Here is a 22495-nt window from a genome sequence, read left to right as displayed (position 1 = left end):
TCCAGAAAAGTCCCATGCAGTAACAATGTTTAGGACGCATTCATACCACATGCATTTTGATGCAGTTTTCAAATCTTTGTTTGTAAATCTGAAAGCATATCAGACATTCCATAAAAAGCAATGTCTGACAGGGGCGTAGCTAGAAATGACTGGGCCCCATAGCAAAAAAAAATTATTGCCCCCCCCCCTCCCCCCACGACCTTCCAACCCCACGGACCTCGGACCTCCCACCCAAACATTTTGTGGGGCAATCTGATTTCCCCACAAAATGCAACCAGATTGTCGGCAGATTTCTCTACAATATGCAACCAGATTGTCGGCAGATTTCCCTACAAAATGCAACCAGATTGTCACCAGATTTCCCCACAAAATGCAACCAGATTGTCGGCAGGTTTCCACACAATATGCAACCAGATTGTTGGCAGATTTCCACACAATATGCAACCAGATTGTCGGCAGATTTCCACACAATATGCAACCAGATTGGCGGCAGATTTCCCCACAAAATGCAACCAGATTGTTGGCAGATTTCCCCACAAATTGCAATCAGATTGTCGCCAGATTTCCCCACAAAATGCAATCAGATTGTCGCCAGATTTCCCCACAAAATGCAGTATATGTAGTTAGGTCTATAGTGGGCTAACATTAATTACCTGGAGGGAGGGTGGTTTAGCAGGCTGGCACACTATTTGCGGTGCAGGCAATGCACTGGGTAGGCAGTTAGGTAGCTGGGTGGGAGGGTAGGGAGATAGGTAGACGAGTGGGAGGGTAGGCAGATAGGTAAACAGGTGGGCAGTTAGGTAGCTGGGTGGGAAGTTAGGTAGAAAGGTGGGCAGTTAGGTAGCCGGGTGGGAAGTTAGGTAGCTGGGTGGCAGGGTAGGCAGATAGGTAGCTGGGTGGCAGGGTAGGCAGATAGGTAGCCAGGTGGGCAGCTAGGTAGCTGGGTGGGCAATTAGGTAGCCGGGTGGGCAGTTAGATATCCAGGTGGGAGGGTGGGCAGTTAGGTAGCCAGGTGGGCAGTTAGGTAGCCGGGTGGGCAGTTAGGTAGCTGGGTGGCAGGGTAGGCAGTTAGGTAGCCTGGTGGGAGGGTGAGCAGTTAGGTAGCCGGGTGGGAGGGTGGGCAGTTAGGTAGTGGGTAGTTAGGTAGCCGGGTGGGCAGCTAGGTAGCTGGGTGGGCAGTTAGGTAGCCGGGTGGGCAGTTAGGTAGCCGGGTGGGAAGTTAGGTAGCCGGGTGGGAGGGTGGGCAGTTAGGTAGCCAGGTGGGCAGTTAGGTAGCCGGGTGGGCAGTTAGGTAGCTGGGTGGCAGGGTAGGCAGTTAGGTAGCCGGGTGGCAGGGTGGGCAGTTAGGTAGCCAGGTGGGAGGGTGAGCAGTTAGGTAGCCGGGTGGGAGGGTGGGCAGTTAGGTAGTGGGCAGTTAGGTAGCCGGGTGGGCAGTTAGGTAGCTGGGAGGCAGGGTAGGCAGATAGGTAGCTGGGTGGGCAGTTAGGTAGCTGGGTGGCAGGGTAGGCAGATAGGTAGCAGGGTAGGCAGATAGGTAGCTGGGTGGCAGGGTAGGCAGTTAGGTAGCTGGGTGGGCAGTTAGGTAGCTGGGTGGCAGGGTACGCAGATAGGTAGCCAGGTGGGCAGCTAGGTAGCTGGGTGGGCATTTAGGTAGCCGGGTGGGCAGTTAGGTATCCAGGTGGGAGGGTGGGCAGTTAGGTAGCCAGGTGGGCAGTTAGGTAGCCGGGTGGGCAGTTAGGTAGCTGGGTGGCAGGGTAGGCAGTTAGGTAGCCGGGTGGCAGGGTAGGCAGTTAGGTAGCCAGGTGGGAGGGTGAGCAGTTAGGTAGCCGGGTGGGAGGGTGGGCAGTTAGGTAGTGGGCAGTTAGGTAGCCTGGTGGGAGCGTGGGCAGTTAGGTAGCCCTCAGTTAGGTAGCCGGGTGGGAGGGTGGGCAGTTAGGTAGCCAGGTGGGAGGGTGAGCAGTTAGGTAGCCGGGTGGAAGGGTGGGCAGTTAGGTAGTGGGCAGTTAGGTAGCCAGGTGGGAGAGTGGGCAGTTAGGTAGCCGGGTGGCCAGTTAGGTAGCCCTCAGTTAGGTAGCCGGGTGGCAGGGTGGGCAATTAGGTAGCCAGGTGGGAGGGTGAGCAGTTAGGTAGCCGGGTGGGAGGGTGGGCAGTTAGGTAGCCCTCAGTTAGGTAGCCGGGTGGGAGAGTGGACAGTTAGGTAGTGGGCAGTTAGGTAGCCGGGTGGGAGAGTGGGCAGTTAGGTAGCCGGGTGGGTGGGTGGGCAGTTAGGTAGCCGGGTGGGTGGGTGGGCAGTTAGGTAGCCCTCAGTTAGGTAGCCGGGTGGGCAGTTAGGTAGTGGGCAGTTAGGTAGCCGGGTGGGAGGGTGGGCAGTTAGGTAGCCGGGTGGGAGGGTGGGCAGTTAGGTAGCCGGGTGGGAGGGGAGGTAGCTGCCTCACCTGGGGTCCCCCCTCCTTTTATCAGCGGCGGGAGGTGAGTCATATACAGAAGGCTCCGTCGGAGTAATCAGCCACTAGAGGTTCAGCTGCCTCCGGGCTACGGTGTCTCCACTGTATTGCTGCTCGCAATAAACCAGGAGGCGGTGCGAGCAGCAATACAGTGGGGACACCGTAGCCCGGAGGCAGCTGAACCTCTAGTGGCTGATTACCCCCGCCGGAGCCTTCTGTATATGACTCACCTCCCGCCGCTGATAAAAGGAGGGGGGACCCCAGGTGAGGAGGGGGGGGGGCACTGAGGTGAGGGAGGGGGGCCCCAACCGGCGAAACAAAAAGTAAACAAAACAAAAAAAGAATAAACAAAAAAAAAAAAAGTCCTCTCGGGCAGCTGCGGGCCCCCTGTGACGTAGCGCTGCAGCGGGGCCCCGTAGCAACGCTATGGCGGCTATCCCCATTGCTACGCCACTGATGTCTGCATTTCTCAGTATCTGTACAGCAGATAACAATATCCCACACTATTGGTCCCTTATAGAAAAGTATAAAACATTTACTTGTCAAAAACACCACATAAAATCAGCAGCCAAGTGCTACTATCACACCCACCACATCTCCAATGCATAAAAACAAATTCTATGATTTGCAGGGAAATGGAGGTACACCTCATTCTAAACCCCTATATACTGTGAAGTGCTTCCACACATTATACAGCACATGATCAGCATACATCCTCTCTTAATTCGCTAGATCACAGGGGTATTAAAGTCAAGAGTCTATAGACTGATAATTACACAGCTCTGCTGAAGCAGATTCAACACATCAACAGAAATGGAATGGTCTCACCCCACTCATGTCCATGACTGTAATAATGTAGTCCCACCTTCCCGCCAGAGCCGGATTATCCACCAGGCAACAGAGGCAGTTGTTTTGATCTAGTGAAAGGTCAGGGGCCCCGGCAGCCCCAATAAAGATTTATTGCCCCTGTTGATGTAACTCTTTATGGTCCGTTAAAAACAAAGTCTCTCCGTAACATAGAAAATAAGACACATACAGACAGTGTTTTCTCCTGGATCTTCCCCCCCTCCCCTCCTTAGTTTAGCTGTCAGACACAGGCTGGGGTCTGGATGACTAATGTTATTTGTGTGATCTCTGTCCAGCGTTCTCCACTAATAAAAATGTTTTGAAAACAAACAGCAAAACTACTTGCTAGCCAGGGCCAAGGCTACAGGTACATCTGTAGTTATTTTTTCTTCCATGATAGCATCATCATTTAGCCTTAGTTTTATGACCCAAGTTATACCTGAGTATGGCCACAGCCATGATCAGACGTGAATGTTGTTAGTTTGGCATGCTGTGACATTATCTGGCAGCAAACAAGATGTAATTTGCAGAGTGTGAGCAGAGGGAAACAAAGTATCTATTACAGGGGAGAAGGGGGGAGATTTCCCCCCAGACCACCTTTCATTCAGAGATTTAGGGCTGGTATTCAGGTTTGTTGTTGTAAGGCAAAGTGAAACACTGGGCTAGCTGATAAAAGTGCAATTAGAGGGCAGGCAAGCTGGTAAATATACACAGCATGATCAGGGCCGGATTTGTACTCTTTACCGCCCAAGGCCACTGTCACCAGCCACCCCCCTTCAATATAGGTAACGAGGTGTCCCTTCCCTCCAGTATAGGTAGCCTGATGAACCCCTCCCTAGAATAGGAAGCCAGATGACCCCTCCCTCTTTCCCTCCAGTATAGGTAGCCAGATGGCTCCCTCAACCCCCCCTCCCCTTTCAGTATAGGTAGCCAGCTCGCCTTCACACCACAGCAGCCATCAGTGTCACTCATTTCTCTGCTCGTCTCCAGTGCAGAAGCTTCCTCTTCCTTTCTGTCTCCAATGCTACCCAAGTTCATAGCTGCTGGCCACAATGCAAATGTGCACAGAGAGCAAGGTGTCTGCTGCACAGGCGGCTAGGAGTACCTCAGTCAGGTGCTCACCTGATCTCCCTGCATTGCAGCATTTGCGAGCTTGCAAATGCTGCACCAGTTTAGCCTGCTGCTTTGGTGCCCTTGCTCCTGTGGTGCCCCAGGCCATGGCCTAGGTGGCCTTGGCCGAAATCCGGCCCTGAGCATGATGCAGAGCTTGCCTGGAGGGTCTGTGGGAAAAAAATCTGTCTGGTCTCTCCCAATTGTTATAATGACTGCATGTGTGGATAAGGTGTTAAACAAGCTGAACAGTTTTTGACAGTCCCTAGACTCCAGGAGGGCTGCTTTCTGACTTGTGTGAGAGACTGGCAGGGACAGAAGTCCTATTACAGGCAAGTAGCCTCTGTGTGATGTGGGACTGCAATACAGATAAGCTCTCTGCTCCATCTCAGGCTAGTCTCAATTTCTCTCCACTCCTTCTCTCTCTGGGCTAGTGCACGACAAAATCGCAATAGCAATCGCTAGCAATTTGGGAGTGTGATTTTGTGAAGCGATTTTCAGAGCAATTTTTGAATGAACTTCTTCAATAAATGCTACATGCAGCATGTTTGCGATTTCAAAAAAAATCACAATGCTGCTGTGGGAACACCCTCATAGGGTAACATTAGCCAAGCACTTTTCAAATTGCTCTTGGTGTGCACCAGCCCTCCCTCATTCACCTTTGTTTCCCTCTGCCCCTAGTGCTGGCTGGCTGTGTCTTCTTGTACAGGAAAGCTAAATAAAGTGCAATCCTGGTGAGGCAAATATCTTCTTCCCTCTCAGCTTTTCTCTCCTCACCGTTTCTCCCCTTCTCTGCATAAGGGCTCAGAAACACTATAAACACTTTTCTAAGCAATTTTACCGTGATCGCAATTTTACCGTGATCGCAATTTTACCATAATTTTGATGTAAGTCAATTTGAGCGTTTTTTTAAAAAGCTCTCAGAAAGCTCTAATGGCTAAAAGCACTCAGAAAATCATCTGAGCCCGTAGTATTTGTACGCTGTGGGTGAGTTGGGCGCCGGGAGCGCCAAATGACGGCTCTTCCTGCTGCTACTAAACTCCCCGGCGGCATTAAATACTATCCCCCCCCCCCTCCGAGTCGTTGCAACTCGGAGGGAGGTGTAATTTGGGGTACGGAGATCACTTGAGCCTCGAATTATCCTTACACGTCCAGCGCAGCATATTGCTGCTATGGAGCTCCTGGTTTGGGTAACCGGTGTTGTGTGCCGTGCACCAAAACCACCTGCTTTGCCTTCTCTCTCCTCTCTCCAATCTTGTTATTAGAAACTATAATCTAAAGATGGCCATACATGCATCAATTGTTACTGACTATTTCACTGTGATCGAATCATAATGGCTTTTCCACCTGTCAGTACTGAGTAGGGATGTGGCCTATAGGGTTTCATACTATAGTAAAGTGGGTTGTGTGCAGGCAGTGATGCACTGCCACTGACCACCAAAAAGGCATGGATGTTGGGGGGGGGGGGGGGGGGGGAGTGAAAACAGAGATGGAAGGAGGGGTACCGAAACTTCGGAAATTAGCATTAGCGAGGCAGGGATCATGGTGCCAGGAGGGGGGGCAATAAAGATGTGTGGCCTGACAGAGGGAGATGGTGCCAAAGGGGAGAACATAAGTGAGTGGGGGGGGAGGAATGAGCCTTGGGGAATTAAATAAGGTGACAGCTGTCTATATATACTGGGGGGTCATCTGGCTACCTATAGTGGGGGAGGGGTCACTTGGCTAGCTATACTGGGGGAACATCTGGCTACCTTTACTGGGGGATTGTCTTGCTATCTATTTTGGGGGGACATCTGGCTACTACCTATAGTAGGGGGACATCCAACTACCTATACTGCAGGGACATCCAGTCACCTATACTGGGGGGGGAGGCATCCTTTCAACAGGGTGGCTGAGGAGGGGGGCCCCAAATGTATTGCTCTGCTTGGGGCCCAGGGTGGTCTTAATCCGGCTCTGCTTCCTGCTGTTGGAATGAGAGCAATGTGAGCCTCAAGCAGGGTGAATTGTAGTCAAAGAGTACAGTCCTATGTGATAGTCAAGCCATTTACACTGTTAAATGAATTGTAGTCAAAGAGTACAGTCCTATTTGATAGTCAAGCCATTTACACTGTTAAATGAAGGACCCATAAAAAGACTAAGCACACTTGTGAAAGTGTTGATGGGGCCACTGATATTCCAGAATGTTCATAAAAACTGTATATATGACAATGTTACAAAATCAATCCCCTCTTTAAATAAGAAGAACCCACTTATGGTGTGTTTTAAAGGGGAATTCCATGAAGTGTCATGAGACTTAGAAAGTACCTATTAAAATGATATATATTTTTCAGCTTTCAAAAGTTGTCAGCTACAACATGGTTTAACCACTTGAGGACCCACCCTTTACCCCCCCTTAAGGACCAGCGCTGTTGTAGCTGATCTGTGCTGGGTGGGCTCTGCAGCCCCCAGCACAGATCAGCGTGCAGGCAGAGCGACCAGATCGCCCCCCTTTTTTCCCCACTAGGGGGATGATGTGCTGGGGGGGTCTGATCGCTCCTGCCTGCGGGGGGGGGGGGCACCTCAAAGCCCCCCTCCGCGGCGAAATCCTCCCCCTCCCTCTCCTACCTGGCCCCCCCTTGGAGATCCGGGCTGCACAGGACGCTATCCGTCCTGTGCAGCCAGTGACGGGACGTCCCCTGTCACATGGCGGCGATCCCCGGCCGCTGATTGGCCGGGGATCGCCGATCTGCCTTACGGCGCTGCTGCGCAGCAGCGCCGTACAAATGTAAACAAAGCGGATTATTTCCGCTTGTGTTTACACGGCGGCCCGCAGGCTATTCACGGAGCCCCCTGCCGTGAATTGACAGGAAGCAGCCGCTCGCACGAGCGGCTGCTTCCTGATTAATCAGCCTGCAGCTGGCGACGCAATACTGCGTCGCTGGTCCTGCAGCTGCCACTTTGCCGACGCGCGGTATGAGTGCGCGGTCGGCAAGTGGTTAATGCAATACATGCACAATGCAGCGTTTCCTCGTCTGATGCGATTGTTCCCGTTCATCCTGCCCGAAAGTCTAAAATGTGTACTAGTGTTCCCCAGACATAGCTGGCCACTCCTTCACCAACCCAGCAAGCTGAATCACCCCTGTTGCTATTATACTGTGCTCCCTGCTATGGCGCAACATAGCACGCTGCTCATCAGTTAAAAAAAAGGAAGAAGCAGTTTTAAAGCGGTATTGTCACCATAAAAATCAAATTTCAACAGCAACTGGTCTGAGTGTATTAAGTGATAAAGATGCTAATCCTGCATTCAAACCTTTTTCTGCTGTTATGATTTGGAGTTATCATATACCTTAGGAGCACTGGCTCTTTAGTAGTCGGTGCCAAAGAATTGCATGCTGGGGGTTATTTTTATCTATACTATATTCCTCCTCTTCCCTTTATTTCCCTGCCTGCTGCTTATCTGAAACCTGATCCCCTACTCACTTGTGTTTACAAGCAAGGCTGAGGTGACTCAGTGATTGGAGGAGACAAGAAAAAAAGTAAAGGGCAGAAATTACATCACGAGTTAGCCTTAACTGTGGGCAAAAGACATGGCCCCCACCAAGAACAGAATTCTCGTCATTTACTATATAACATTAACTGAAATCAAAATGTGGACAGTACAATACATGTTTTATGTAAGTAGATCAAGTATTTATCTACTTATATATATGTGTTTTTTTCCCTGGCATAGCATGGCTGATCCTACTGCTTTAAGTGACCAGTCATAGTTAGGGATGGTTAATGATATGCAAATAATTCCAAGCTGAGACAGCATTATGTAAATCATGTATGATAATGTACTCAACTTGAAAAGAGACCAATGGAATTCCACCTTGGTGGAATTTGATTGGTCCATTTTCTAGCTGCATAAATTTCAATATACAATTCGCACAACACTTCACTAACTCAGAATTATTTGTTATTGACCATCCCTAGTCAAAGCAGGATAAACACAAAGGAAAAGTGTGTTCTAAAATAAACTGCAAAACAGATATAACTTGGGGAATACTTTTAATTAATGCACAATGGAATTCATTGTCTAATAGCTGTGCCTCAGCAGTCTGCATCACACAAGTGAAAAATGAATTTGTATCCAGCATACTCAGTAAGCTTCTCACACGTTTGGATACTGTAGCAGAATGCTTTCGTAACCTATTACCATGAGCAATTGCTGTTTTCTTGACCTATAACCAGACCAGATTGCAACATTTCTGACTTCTTCAACTTTCAGCTCCTTGGTACTGCACATGTATCACTTTCATAACTGTTGGAAAAGTTTAAACTTTGAGGAGATGCTATCAACTCTGCATTACTGACCTCTGTGTAGAGAACACAGTAATAATCAGAATACATTTTTAGCCCAGATTTTTATGTTTATGTTCAAAATTGCTTCATGCGACCAAACAGTGCTCAATCCAAAAACCTGACTTAGAACTTATTGTTTTTGGTTCTTGAAGACAAAATTTAATATTAGAACTAATATTTTTTTTCTGGTTAAATATAAATACATAACATTTACCTTTTATCTCAAGAGGTGCCTCTATGTGAAATCCTGTTTTTTCTTGGTTCTTAATTTGCAGCTGTGTTTCCTGAATTAGTGACCTCTTGTATATTCCTTGTTTTACTTCATTAAACACTGAAAACATATTGTAAACCCTGGCTGTGTATCCCGCTAACTCTGTAACCTGTAAAATATCAACATACAGCACACATATTTTACTAATGGATAGGCAACCTAATAGCAAAACATAAAAGCTAGTTATACAAAACCCTTTTCTTAGATACTGTTTGCAATACCTAGTCATAATATTGATAGAATATACAGTGGGTATTTTCTTAAAGAGAATCTGTATTGTTAAAATCGCACAAAAGTAAACATACCAGTGCGTTAGGGGACATCTCCTATTCCCCTCTGTCACAATTTCGCCGCTCCCCGCCACATTAAAAGTGGTTAAAAACAGTTTTAAAAAGTTTGTTTATAAACAAACAAAATGGCCACCAAAACAGGAAGTAGGTTGATGTACAGTATGTCCACACATAGAAAATACATCCATACACAAGCAGGCTGTATACAGCATTCCTTTTGAATCTCAAGAGATCATTTGTGTGTTTCTTTCCCCCCTGAGGGGGGAGTGCAAAGCAGAACCACAACACTGAAGAACTTGGCAGCCTTCCAGACACAGGCTGACAAGTCTGACAAGGGAAAGATACATTGATTTATTACAGAGACTGTGATAGTACAAAGTGCTGCAGTAAGCCAGAACACATTAGAATAGCTTTTGGAACTTGTAGGATGATAAAAAACAGGATGCAATTTTTGTTACGGAGTCTCTTTAAAGAGAGCTAGTCAATAACTAAAAATACATTTAGCAATAATCTGTATTTAGGGCCCAGGCTCACTCTGCTCTGCAAAGCATTTGGCTGTGCATTTTATGAAAATGTACAACACTGGTGTCGAAGCCCTGACCCTTTCAACTATACTGAATTGGACAGCATTTCGTCATGCACAAAATGGATGCAGCAGTGCATTGTCAGTACATAGACAATGATGTCAATGTACTGCCTGATGTCATTATATACTGAAACTAATGTAACAGAGAAGGCTCACCTGTGTAGTGTAATTTGTCTTGTTATTTGTAGTAGTCTGCTTTCAGGATGTAATGACCCCAAACAGATGTTCTGTTTTGCCTGACTAGTGTTGGTAACAGGGGCTATTCCCAATGCTAAAACTGAATCTTTAATTTAAAGTGTTTCTGACAGCACCCTTGTTATTTGACAGCTCCAGGAGCATCTGATATCAGCAAGAGTCAGGTGGTAAAGAAACTCCAAGGGAAAATCATTTTGACACACTGCACTGCTAAAGAGAAAACATTGTTCAATAAAAAAGACAAACACCTATTCCTCACAGATAAAGCTTCACTCTCATGGCAGTTTAAATGCAGATAATACGACAATTTACATTTATGACAGGGTCTCTTAAAACTGTTCTCTGTTTTGATAAATAATGTTACAGTATACAGAGCTGGAACATCAGTTATTGCTGATGGCATGATGGTACTCATGAGGTAAAAGGAGTTGGATGCCACATCTCTGCTCTTCTACAGAGGGCTACCAGGCAAAAAAAATGAAAAACTGGATATGATGCCTGCATTAATATAGAACTATGTATAGATTTTATACATATTTATAATGTTCAGACATAAATAAAGCAATACAGTAATATCTAATCTAAAGACAGGACAGGACAGAGCAATTGAAGGGATGGTATTCCGATCCATCTACACCAGGACCACAAGGCACAGGAACAGCTGCTTCCCCTCAGCCGTTAACTACCTGAACTCTTGAACGCTAAACCTGATCGCATGGAAGCATATTGCTATGTAAATGTGTTCAAAGGCGACCAATTGCTGGAACTGTATCTTTGTATTGCTGATGCTTGCATGTAGTTGTATTGTATGTCCTGTTCTTTTTCTTCACACTTGCACTGTACTTGCCAAAACCAATTCCGGGCACGGCCCAGTCGTGCTTGGCGAAATAAAATATTCTGATTCTGATTCTGGGTATACTTTTTTGGCAAAAAACACACTTTCAGCAGTTCTGCATACTGCAAACATTATTGGCAAACCTTCTTACAGCTTTCCTACTTTGTTTAATATTTATAAAACAAAAACATTGCGCAGCAGGTCCAACACAGTACCTCACAAAAGTTGAATATCCCTCTTAATTTTTTTTTTGTAAATATTTTATTATATCTTTTCTTGGGACAACACTGAAGAAACAATGTGAAGCAGTCAGTGTACAGCGTGTATAACAGTCCTATCAAAATAACTTTACACACAGCTATTAAAGAGTACCTAAATTACAAATTACAGTTTGCTTTAACCACCTTACGACTGCTTAACACCGATTGGCGGCCGCAAGGTGGGTCCCCCAGAAGCGCCTAACGCCAAAAGGTGTCAAGTCCTAGGGGATGAGATTGCAGGGGATCGCGTGAGCGGATGTGCACGTATCCCCGCTGAGTTACGACGCTCCGCTGAAAAAAAACCCCGGCAGAAATCACTTGTACAGTGCTGCGATCTAGTGCTGGACTGGGAACAGCTCTGTCACTTAGCTGTCCCCACGAGAGACTTACAAACAATTGTCTCTCATAGGCTGATGCCTATGAGAGGCGATCTCAGGGATTGGGAGGGGGGAGGGAATTTAAAATATGTTTATTGAAAAAGAAAAAAACAATACATTTTAAAAAATGTAAATCGCAGCAGCAATCAGATGCCACCAACAGGAAGCTCTGTTGGTGGCAATAAAAGGGGGGCAGATTAATTTATGTCATTTCTCCTCCAGAACAGTGCTCCACCATAGACAACAATACTGTCACCACCACCAGGAACACCCTGAAGGATCCTCACTCACCAAATAAGATGGGCCAGTATTACATTGGCCTTATCTCGCCTCTGGGGTATTTGACAGGCTCCCCACACCCTGTGGCAGTCAGATGCTACTCAGATATCACCTCTCATTTCTTCTTGAATGTAACGTCTGCTGTGAATGTAGTAGTCTTTGTTTCCCCATATTCCTTTGCAAAAGAGATTAGTCATTGACTAATGCGGGCAATCTGATCACCCACCAACACCATCAGATCGCCCGCAGATTCGACGTCAGATCACCTTCCAAGTTCATTGTTTACATCTGTTCTCTCCTCTAAACACCCACTAATTGCCCATCAATCACCCCCTGTCACTGCTACCCATCAGATTAGACCCTAATCTGCCCCTTGCGGGCACCCAATCACCCACCCACACGCTCAGATTGACCTCAGACCCCCCTTATCAATTCGCCAGTGCATTATTTACATCTGTTCTTCCCTGTAATAACCCACTGATCACCTGTCAATCACTTGTCAATCACCCCCTGTCACTGCCACCTATCAATCAGCCCCTAACCTGCCCCTTGCGGGCAATCTGATCACCCACCCACACCATCAGATCGCCCGCAGATCCAACGTCAGATCACCTTCCAAGTTCATTGTTTACATCTGTTCTCTCCTCTAAACACCCACTAATTGCCCATCAATCACCCATCAATCACCCCCTGTCACTGCTACCCATCAGATTAGACCCTAATCTGCCCCTTGCGGGCACCCAATCACCCACCCACACGCTCAGATTGACCTCAGACCCCCCTTATCAATTCGCCAGTGCATTATTTACATCTGTTCTTCCCTGTAATAACCCACTGATCACCTGTCAATCACCCCCTGTCACTGCCACCCATCAATCAGCCCCTAACCTGCCCCTTGCGGGCAATCTGATCACCCACCCACACCATCAGATCACCCGCAGATCCGACGTCAGATCACCTCCCAAGTGCATTGTTTACATCTGTTCTCTCCTCTAAACACCCACTAATTACCCATCAATCACCCATCAATCACACCCTATCACCACCTGTCACTGTTACCCATCGGATTAGACCCTAATCTGCCCCTTGCGGGCACCCAATCACCCGCCCACACGCTCAGATTGCCCTCAGACCCCCCCCCCCCCCTTATCAATTTGCCAGTGCATTATTTACATCTGTTCTTCCCTGTAATAACCCACTGATCACCTGTCAATCACCTATCAATCACCCCCTGTCACTGCCACCCATCAATCAGCCCCTAACCTGCCCCTTGCGGGCAATCTGATCACCCACCCACACCATCAGATCGCCCGCAGACCTGATGTCAGATCACCTCCCAAGTGCATTGTTTACATCTGTTCTCTCCTCTAAACACCCACTAATTACCCATCAATAACTCCCTGTCACCACCTGTCACTGCTACCCATCAGATCAGACCCCTATCTGCCCCTAGGGCACCCAGTCACCCACCCACACCCTCAGAATGACCTCAGACCCCCCAGACCTCCCCCCCCTGTGTACTGTATACATCTATTCTCCCCTGTAATCACCTGTCAATCACCCGTCATTCACCCGTCAATCACCCGTCAATCACCACCTGTGACTGCCACTTATCAGATCAGACCCTAACCTGCCTCTTACGGGCATCTGATCACCCTCCCACACCATCAGATTGCCCCAGACCTACCCTCAGATCACCTCCAAAGTGCATTGTTTACATCTGTTCTGCCATCTAATCACCCACTGATCACCCATCAATCACCCATCAATCACCCCCTGTCACCACCTGTCACTGCTACCCATCAGATTAGACCCCTATCTGCCCCTAGGGCACCCAATCACCCGCCCACACCCTCAGAACGACCTCAGACCCCAGCCCTGATCACCTCGCCAGTGCATTGCTTGCATCTATTCCCCCCTCTAATCACATCTTGAGACACCCATCAATCAACTCCTGTCACCACCTGTCACCCCCTAGCACACCTATCCATCAGATCAGGCCCTAATTTGCCCCGTGTTGGCTCCTGATCACTCGGCCAAACCCTCAGATCCCCCTCAGACCCCTTTCCGATCACCTCCCCAGTGCATCCTCTAACCACCCTCTGAGACACCCATCAATCACCTCCTGTCACCCCCCTAGCACTCCTATCCATCAGATCAGGCCCAATACAACCTGTCATCTAAGAGGCCACCCTGCTTATGACCGGTTCCACAAAATTTGCCCCCTCATAGACCACCTGTCATCAAAATTTGCAGATGCTTATACCCCTGAACAGTCATTTTGAGACATTTGGTTTCCAGACTACTCACGGTTTTGGGCCCGTAAAAATGCCAGGGCAGTAAAGGGAACCCCACAAGTGACCCCATTTTAGAAAAAAGACACCCCAAGGTATTCTGTTAGGTGTATGACGAGTTCATAGAAGATTTTATTTTTTGTCAAAAGTTAGCGGAAATTGATTTTTATTGTTGTTTTTTTTTTCACAAAGTGTCATTTTTCACTAACTTGTGACAAAAAATAAAATCTTCTATGAACTCACCATACACCTGACAGAATACCTTGGGGTGTCTTCTTTCTAAAATGGGGTAACTTGTGGGGTTCCCATACTGCCCTGGCATTTTAGGGGCCCTAAACCGTGAGGAGTAGTCTAGAAAACAAATGCCTCAAAATGACCTGTGAATAGGACGTTGGGCCCCTTAGCGCACCTAGGCTGCAAAAAAGTGTCACACATGTGGTATCGCCATACTCAAGAGAAGTAGTATAATGTGTTTTGGGGTGTATTTTTACACATACCCATGCTGGGTGGGAGAAATCTCTCTGTAAATGAACAATTGTGTGTCAAAAAAATCAAAAATTTGTCATTTACAGAGATTCCTCCCACCCAGCATGGATATATGTAAAAATACACCACAAAACACATTATACTACTTCTTCTGAGCACGGCAGTACCACAGGTGTGGCACTTTTTTGCAGCCTAACTGCGCTAAGGTGCCCAAAGTCCAATGAGTACCTTTAGGATTTCACAGGTCATTTTGAAACATTTGGGTTCAAGACTACTCCTCATGGTTTAGGCCCCCTAAAAAACCAGGGTGGTATAGAAACCACACAAGTGACCCCGATTTAGAAAGAAGACACCCAAGGTATTCTGTTAGGTGTATGACGAGTTCATAGAAGATTTTATTTTTTGTCACAAGTTAGCGGAAATTGATTTGTATTGTTTTTTTTTTCACAAAGTGTCAATTTCCGCTAACTTGTGACAAAAAAAAAATCTTCTATGAACTCACCATACTCCTAACAGAATACCTTGGGGTGTCTTCTTTCTAAAATGGGGTCACTTGTGGGGTTCCTATACTGTCCTGGCATTTTAGGGGCCCTAAACCGTGAGGAGTAGTCTAGAATCCAAATGCCTCAAAATGACCTGTGAATAGGACGTTAGGCCCCTTAGCGCACCTAGGTTGCAAAAAAAGTGTCACACATGTGGTATCGCCGTACTCAGAAGAAGTAGTATAATGTGTTTTGGGGTGTATTTTTATACATACCCATGCTGGGTGGGAGAAATCTCTCTGTAAATGGACAATTGTGTTTAAAAAAATCAAATAATTGTCATTTACAGAGATATTTCTCCCACCCAGCATGGGTATGTGTAAAAATACACCACAAAACACATTATACTACTTCTTCTGAGTACGGCGGTACCACATGTTTGGCACTTTTTTGCACCCTAAGTGCGCTAAGGGGCCCAAAGTCCAATGAGTACCTTTAGGATTTCACAGGTCATTTTTGCGACATTTGGTTTCAAGACTACTCCTCACGGTTTAGGGCCCCTAAAATGCCAGGGCAGTATAGGAACCCCACAAATGACCCCATTTTAGAAAGAAGACATCCAAAGGTATTCCGTTAGGAGTATGGTGAGTTCATAGAAGATTTTATTTTTTGTCACAAGTTAGCGGAAAATGACACTTTGTGAAAAAAAAATTTTTTCAAAAAAATCAAATAATTGTCATTTACAGAGATATTTCTCCCACCCAGCATGGGTATGTGTAAAAATACACCCCAAAACACATTATACTACTTCTCCTGAGTATGGCAATACCACATGTGTGGCACTTTTTTGCAGCCTAACTGCGCTAAGGGGCCCAAAGTCCAATGAGCACCTTTAGGCTTTACAGGGGTGCTTACAATTAGGCACCCCCCAAAATGCCAGGACAGTAAACACACCCCACAAATGACCCCATTTTGGAAAGAAGACACTTCAAGGTGTTCAAAAAGGAGCATGGTGAGTCTGTGGCAGATTACATTTTTTTTTTTGTCACAAGTTAGAAGAAATTTTTTTTGGTCACAAAGTGTCATTTTCCGCTAACTTGTGACAAAAAATAAAATCTTCTATGAACTCACCATGCCTCTCAGTGAATACTTTGGGATGTCTTCTTTCCAAAATGGGGTCATTTGGGGGGTATTTATACTATCCTGGAATTTTAGCACCTCATAACAGGTGCTCAGAAAAGTCAGAGATGCTTCAAAATGGGAAAATTCACTTTTGGCACCATAGTTTGTAAACGCTATAACTTTTAACCAAACCAATAAATATACACTGAATGGATTTTTTTTATCAAAGACATGTAGCACAATAAGTTTGGACAAAAATGTATACAGAAATTTTACTTTATTTGAAAAATGTCAGCACAGAAATTAAAAATCATTTTTTGACAAAATTCATGTCTTTTTTGATGAATACAATAAAAAAAGAGAACCCGAGGTGGGTTCTGATAATGCTATCCGCATACAGAGGCTGGGTCTGCTTATATTGCCCAGCCTCTGTTGCTATCTCAATCCCCCCTAAGTTCCCCCTGCGCTCTGCTATGCCCCATAAATCACAGCCGCGCTGTGGGGGAACTTAGGGGGGATTGAGATAGCAATATAAGCAGACCCAGCCTCTGTATGTGGATATCATTCTTAGAAACCACCTCGGGTTCTCTTTAACTTTGTGGACATGGAGGGCCAAGCTCTTGGTCTGGAGGGGGGGAAGCAGCAATGTCCTGGCTTTGAGGGGGTGGAGCCAAGTGGAGTGAAAGAGCTTGGCCTGGCAGAAGTAGTGAAAGAAGGGGAAGTGACACAGCAAACAGATGGGTTGCAGGAAGAGGTTATCCACGGTTTTCAAAGATATAAGGAAAAGTTTTCAAATGTATAGCAACCAAACACTGCATTTGGAAAAATAGACCGTAAAGCAAATAGGGTTGAAACACAGGTAAGCAATGCTTCATAGTATGGAAACTCTGATTCTTCATTTAGAGTGTACCTGTAGAAAATAAATGGCTAACGTTACTTACCTCAGTAGAGGGAAGACTCTGGATAATCCCGAGGCTTCCCCTATCCTCCTCGGCCCCACCGATCCTGTGCTGGAACCCCCAGAACATTTTTGACAAGGGCTTCTCGAATATGTTTGCACGGCTGTGCTCTCATCCCAGAACAAGCGCAGCTGCATGGCTTTTTCCTCCGTGCACAAACGTGGCTTCAGGTTACTGTGGCCATGAAGATTAAGAGGGCCCTGGCAGTTATCGGTGGACTGCGAAGGATCAGAGAAGCCTCTGGGTCATCCAGACGCTCCCCTTTACTGAGGAAATTATCTAATTCTTGGTTTTTTTTATCCTCACAGGTTTACTTTAAGATTTGCTTAAAGTGTTTCAGAAATACAGATTGAATGTAGAATATAAATGTTCGTATACACAAGCCGTAACACAGCCTTAAAGTGAATGGGAATCATGTAAAAAAAATAATAAGCCAGATACATAAGGAGATGCAAGGCTCGGGGTCCTATAGAGCCATCCCTCTCCTCTCTTGGTCCCCGTTCCTCTCTTGATCCCTGTTACAGCACTAGCTTCCCGGTACCAGTATTCAACCAAGATGCTCTCAAAGATGGGCCTCTCCATACTGCACACGCGCAAGCACCCTTTCTTGCGCACTCACATGTGAGCAGCATGGAGCCGCCTGTCTTTGGGAGGACTCAGCTCTCAAATAATTTCCCCAGGGCGGGAGATTCAAACGTAGGAGCTGCCACTGCAACAAAGGCACCAGAAGAGGAGAGGGAAAGCTCTACCGGACCCAGGCCCATCCCTCTTCTTAGGTATCTGTTTGTTTTTTTTACATGATTCCAGATTGCTGTAAAGATAACCAACAAAAAAGACAGCTATATAAACTCACATATGATATTAAGCTGCATAACCAGAAGGTAACAATGAAGTTACATGCATTTACAGTTCGTATCATTTATGGTACCTCTTTGTATGAACTCATGATTCTTTCAATTGCATCTGCTCCTGAAGCCAGAAGGTTTCTTGCTGTGGTGAAAGCTTCAGTACGTTCGCTTACCATTACATGCTTCTGTCCATCTTCTAGATCTAACAAAGAAAAAGGTTGGAGAAGCATTACTCCATATGAGTGTACCCCAAGGAGTAACTCTACCTGTTAATGTAAATTCAGAATAAAGTTTTACAGTTTTAGTTAATAGAGCTCAGCATGAAAAACTGCATAAACATTTTATCTCATTGCCATAATGCTTACATCTTTCAAGTGACATTATTGTCTAACAGCAAGAAATATTGAGCAAGCATGAGCGGCTCGGGCTCACAGTGCAGGAGTGGTCGTACTCACAGAGGTGCAGTACAGCCGCGCCTTGTGCCTGAAGAGTTTTCTTCTAAGGGTCCACGCTTGGAAACAAGGGACCAGAGGAAGGCGTGGGAAGCCTCTATATGATCCAGAGGTTTCCCTCTTCTAAGGTAAGTATGTGTTTTTTGTACCCCAGGTTTGCATTGGGTACACTTTAAAAAGAAAAAGAGTAAGCTTTCGGCTAAGGGCCTGTTTCCACTACACGCAGATTGGATGCAGAAAAACTGACTCCAATGAATGCCTATGGGGCTGTTTCCACTAAAAGCGATTTTTCTGATGCAGATTTTCCCATAGGCATTCATTGGAGTCAGTTTTTCTGCATCCATTCTGCATCCAATCTGCGTGTAGTGGAAATAGGCCCTAACAAGATTTTTCAGACTCTATTCCTGTACACTGACACAGCGGTAGAACACATAGCTTATATACATTTGAAAATTAGAAGGAGGTATATAGATTTGTTTTGCAAATATAAATAAGTGTCCTAAATTTTTACAGAATAGAGTCTAAAAATGGCTCATTTGCCAGAAGCTTATTCTTTTTAAATTAGCCAATAAATTGTATCAACCAGATTTTAAACTTTCCACTTTAACAGATGGCTAACACATTTCAATACTCTACATTTTCTGACAGTGGCAAAGAACAGTGACTATACTACTACAATTAAAGAACTGATCAGTAACATTTTGTAGCTTGACACCTTCTGAGCTCTTTAGTCAGGGTGCAACTTACCTCCATCTGCAAAGCCTGTTGCAGTGATGATGGGCACAGCAACCATAATTAATCCACTTCCACTCCACACATATTTCATCAGGAACTGTTCTATCATGACATACCATAAACGTTTAGACAAAATAAGATTCATCTGATCCGCCAATGCCACATAACTCTTTTGAAGTTTAGCCATTTCTACCTGCAAGGAAAAGGGATATTTTGTGTTATCAAAAACGGTAATATTACAGAACAGGCACTATTTTTGTTGCTTTTAATATGGTAGCAGAGGGTTAGATCTTCAGAAGTTTGTGTAATTTGATTTCAATGCAGCAATACGTTTAAAGTGCATACAGTACATTAACAGGCAGCCCCCTGCTTACAAAAAATCTCAGTTCTTGGAGACAGTAAGCTTGAGTCATGTATTACAGATAGTGAAACATGGATACATATTTTACCTTTGGACAACTCTGTATTTGGACATATAGTATAAACAATGTTTCTTTTGTTGTTTTCACTTTTAATGTGTTGTTAACTACTTACAACAGTTGATACAATACTGCAACATGTAACAACAAAAATATGTTATAACAAAAACAGCACAGTACATTTTGTTCATGAAGACAACGTTATTTGTACGCATAAAAGTAGTCTGTAAGTAGAGGGACTTGTCTGTATTACAAAAATGTAACTGTGTTTTTATGAAAGTACAGATTCTTTTTGGAAGGGTTACAGTAAACCATTCTTCTCACATTTTTTTCCTTCTTTGTAGTTTTTAACAAAGTGACATTTCAGTACTGTATTTGTGCACTTCTTAACACATTTATAAATTGCTGTTTTTTTTTCCTCACAAAATAGAGAAATGAGTGTCAGTCCTTTTCTCCATTCTGATCGTGCACATAAAATACTGCAATAGACATATGACTATAGTAATAATAATAATTCCTTTTTTTGTATAGCGCCTTTCTCCTGTCGGACTCAAAGCGCTTGCGAGGCAGCCACTAGAGCGCACTCAGTAGGCAGTAGCAGTGTTAGGGAGACTTGCCCAAGAAACTCCTTACTGAATAGTAGGCATTAGAGTGTGAGCTCCTCAGAGTAACAATTAGTGACAAGACTATATATACTCTATGAAGCACCACAGAAGATGTCAGTGCTATATAAATACAAAATAATAATACCTTTCTACTAACCTATTTATCAACATTTGAATATAAACAATATATTGTGTAGCTGCTAAATTGGGTAAATATCTAAGTGCAGTGAATTAATCTACTAATTGCAAAAAAAAAAAAACTAGTCTACTATGGGGACCTGTCATTTGTGCTAGTGGTACATGGTTTCCTAGAGAGGTTAATTTCTAGAGGAAACTGTGGCCCATAAGAGGGGGATGGGGATGATCAGCATAACAATAGCAGCATCTTCTCAGGGCCTCTCACATTTCACTCATTGATTCTTCTCAGCTCCCTTACCTTGTGACCTCTGTAGAAGGCTATTTCTTCTACATTGGCAATAATTCTAGAGTGCACATAGCGCAGGTAGCCCTTCCTGTGGGCTTCTTCAGCTACCAGCTTGCCGAATTTCGGCGAGCATGCCTTCAGCACCTTGGCTGTTGCATACACCACCAGGCCAGCTAGCAGGGTAGGCCCCAGGGGATTAGCTCCTCTTGATCTGGCAGTCTGGATGAGAGTGTAGGAGGTCAGGACCACATCCAGGATGGGTTTAGTCAGGTTGGAATACAAGTGTGCTATGGACTGCGAGAACATCATAATGTCATCAGTGAGGGACTGGTCGGGGTTGGCCAGCCTTCCGTCCATATTAATGACTTTATAATAAGTCTGATCAGCGAAGTAGGTCTGGTAGGCATGGTCCACCAGGCGGGTGCGCAGCGCCAGGGCCAGCTTGCACTCCAGGTACCGGATCGCGCTATTGACAAAGGTGGCCGGGATGGCGATCAGAAGCCATTTCATCAGCTGGATGAGGAAGCTGCGGGGCTTCTTCTCCACGATGCTCTTCACTATCTTGCCATCCAAGCCCGCCACGTAAACCGAGAGGAAGGTCCTGGAGATGAGGGCCAGCGAGTGCACTGACAGCAGCCCCAGCTCCCTGCTGAGCAGCCGGGGGAACAGGATCCTCCGGAGCTCCAGCAGCTGCCGGTAGAATTCCGCATTGATAGCGGGGGAGCCCCCGTGCTGGCCGCTGCTGCTGGGATGCCGGCTACACGGGCTGCTGCTGCCGGTGTGCTTCCTCCGCAGCTGCCGGTACAGGATGGGGAGCAGAGTCTTCACACCGTACGCTGCAGCCAGCAGCAGGGCAGCCTTCTTCAGAGCGGCATCCTTGCTCCATCTGCCCCGCTCAGCCGCCTGCAGCATGTGTGACATCCCTCCCCGCTGTACAGTGCAGCTATGCAGACAGAGTGAGTGCTGGTGTCCCTAGGGCAGCCCGAGGGGTGGCATGGCTCGCCCACAGACGGGGTCTAGCTGCAAGGGTGCTGTGCTGGTGCCGGGGCATCTGACACACACACACGGCTATCGGGCCAGCCCCGCCCCACTGGCTGCAGCCAGAGCTCAGGATGCCGGTGCAGAGCCTCCTCCTCCTCCTTCTGTCACACACAAGATGCAGGCTGCTCGTGTGACGGGACTGTGCAGGAGTGACACCTGCTGCCAGAACATTCTGGGACAGGAGTAACAATGCTGGACTCCTATCGCCAGGACTATCACATTAAACAAGATAATAACAGAGGCGCTAGAGCTCTACTTCTCATCAGTATTACTTAGCGGTACACAGCGTGCCGCATAGTACTGCAATTGTCCTATCGGTTGATAGAGCTTTATCACGTGGTAAAGGTTCTGCAAGGGCTGGTCACGTGAGGTTACAGTTATTATCACTCTGTGGCCGAGACGTAGGAGTGAGGGCTGCTTAGCAACATGAACTGGATTGGAGGCACCAGGCGAGTTCACGTGTAATGAGAGGTCTAGGGCCGTGTCATACAACCTGCTGCAGAGGGATATTCACCAGCAATGTCTGGAATGTAATGGGTACCTCATAACTGTGGAGCAGGAGTAATGAAATATAGGTAGGAGGGCTGCTGCCTTCATACTGGAGGAGCTGCTGGGGAAAGAGGTGACAATTTGCCTCTAATGGTGGCCACTAATGATCCAGTCTTTTTCATCCAATCTTACCAAATCTATGTAGTATAAGGGTAAATTGAGTAAATATACTGAATGGATACTTCAGGCAGTTACCTTATATTACATAGAAATGGTAAGATTGGATGAAAAAGGTTGGATCATTAGTGGCCACCTTAAAGGCT

General features: G+C 46.1%; 2 protein-coding genes across 3 annotated transcripts in view; one reads left to right on the top strand and one right to left on the bottom strand.

Annotated features, from left to right (window-relative positions):
- ABCD2 (ATP binding cassette subfamily D member 2) overlaps positions 1-21905 on the bottom strand; it is an 82078-nt gene extending 60173 nt beyond the window's left edge. Inside the window, exons 1-4 of the mRNA XM_068276305.1 lie at positions 20655-21905; positions 19207-19387; positions 18088-18209; positions 8938-9103 (exon numbers count right to left, since the gene is read on the bottom strand). Of these exons, the coding sequence (XP_068132406.1) occupies positions 8938-9103; positions 18088-18209; positions 19207-19387; positions 20655-21563 (1378 nt within the window). The 5' untranslated portion in view covers positions 21564-21905. The remainder of the gene's footprint in view (positions 1-8937; positions 9104-18087; positions 18210-19206; positions 19388-20654) is intronic.
- A 153-nt stretch (positions 21906-22058) lies between these two features.
- The window catches only part of REDIC1 (regulator of DNA class I crossover intermediates 1), a 52193-nt gene continuing 51756 nt past the window's right edge, over positions 22059-22495 (top strand). The window contains exon 1 of one of the 2 annotated variants that reach the window (XM_068272689.1): positions 22059-22132. In XM_068272689.1, coding sequence (XP_068128790.1) covers positions 22110-22132 — 23 coding nt within the window. In that variant the 5' untranslated portion in view covers positions 22059-22109. The other variant, XM_068272690.1, reaches the window with a different exon arrangement.

The sequence above is a fragment of the Hyperolius riggenbachi genome, chromosome 3, assembly GCF_040937935.1.
Source record: "Hyperolius riggenbachi isolate aHypRig1 chromosome 3, aHypRig1.pri, whole genome shotgun sequence".
Lineage (NCBI taxonomy): Eukaryota > Metazoa > Chordata > Amphibia > Anura > Hyperoliidae > Hyperolius > Hyperolius riggenbachi.
This window is presented reverse-complemented; position numbering and strand designations above follow the sequence as displayed.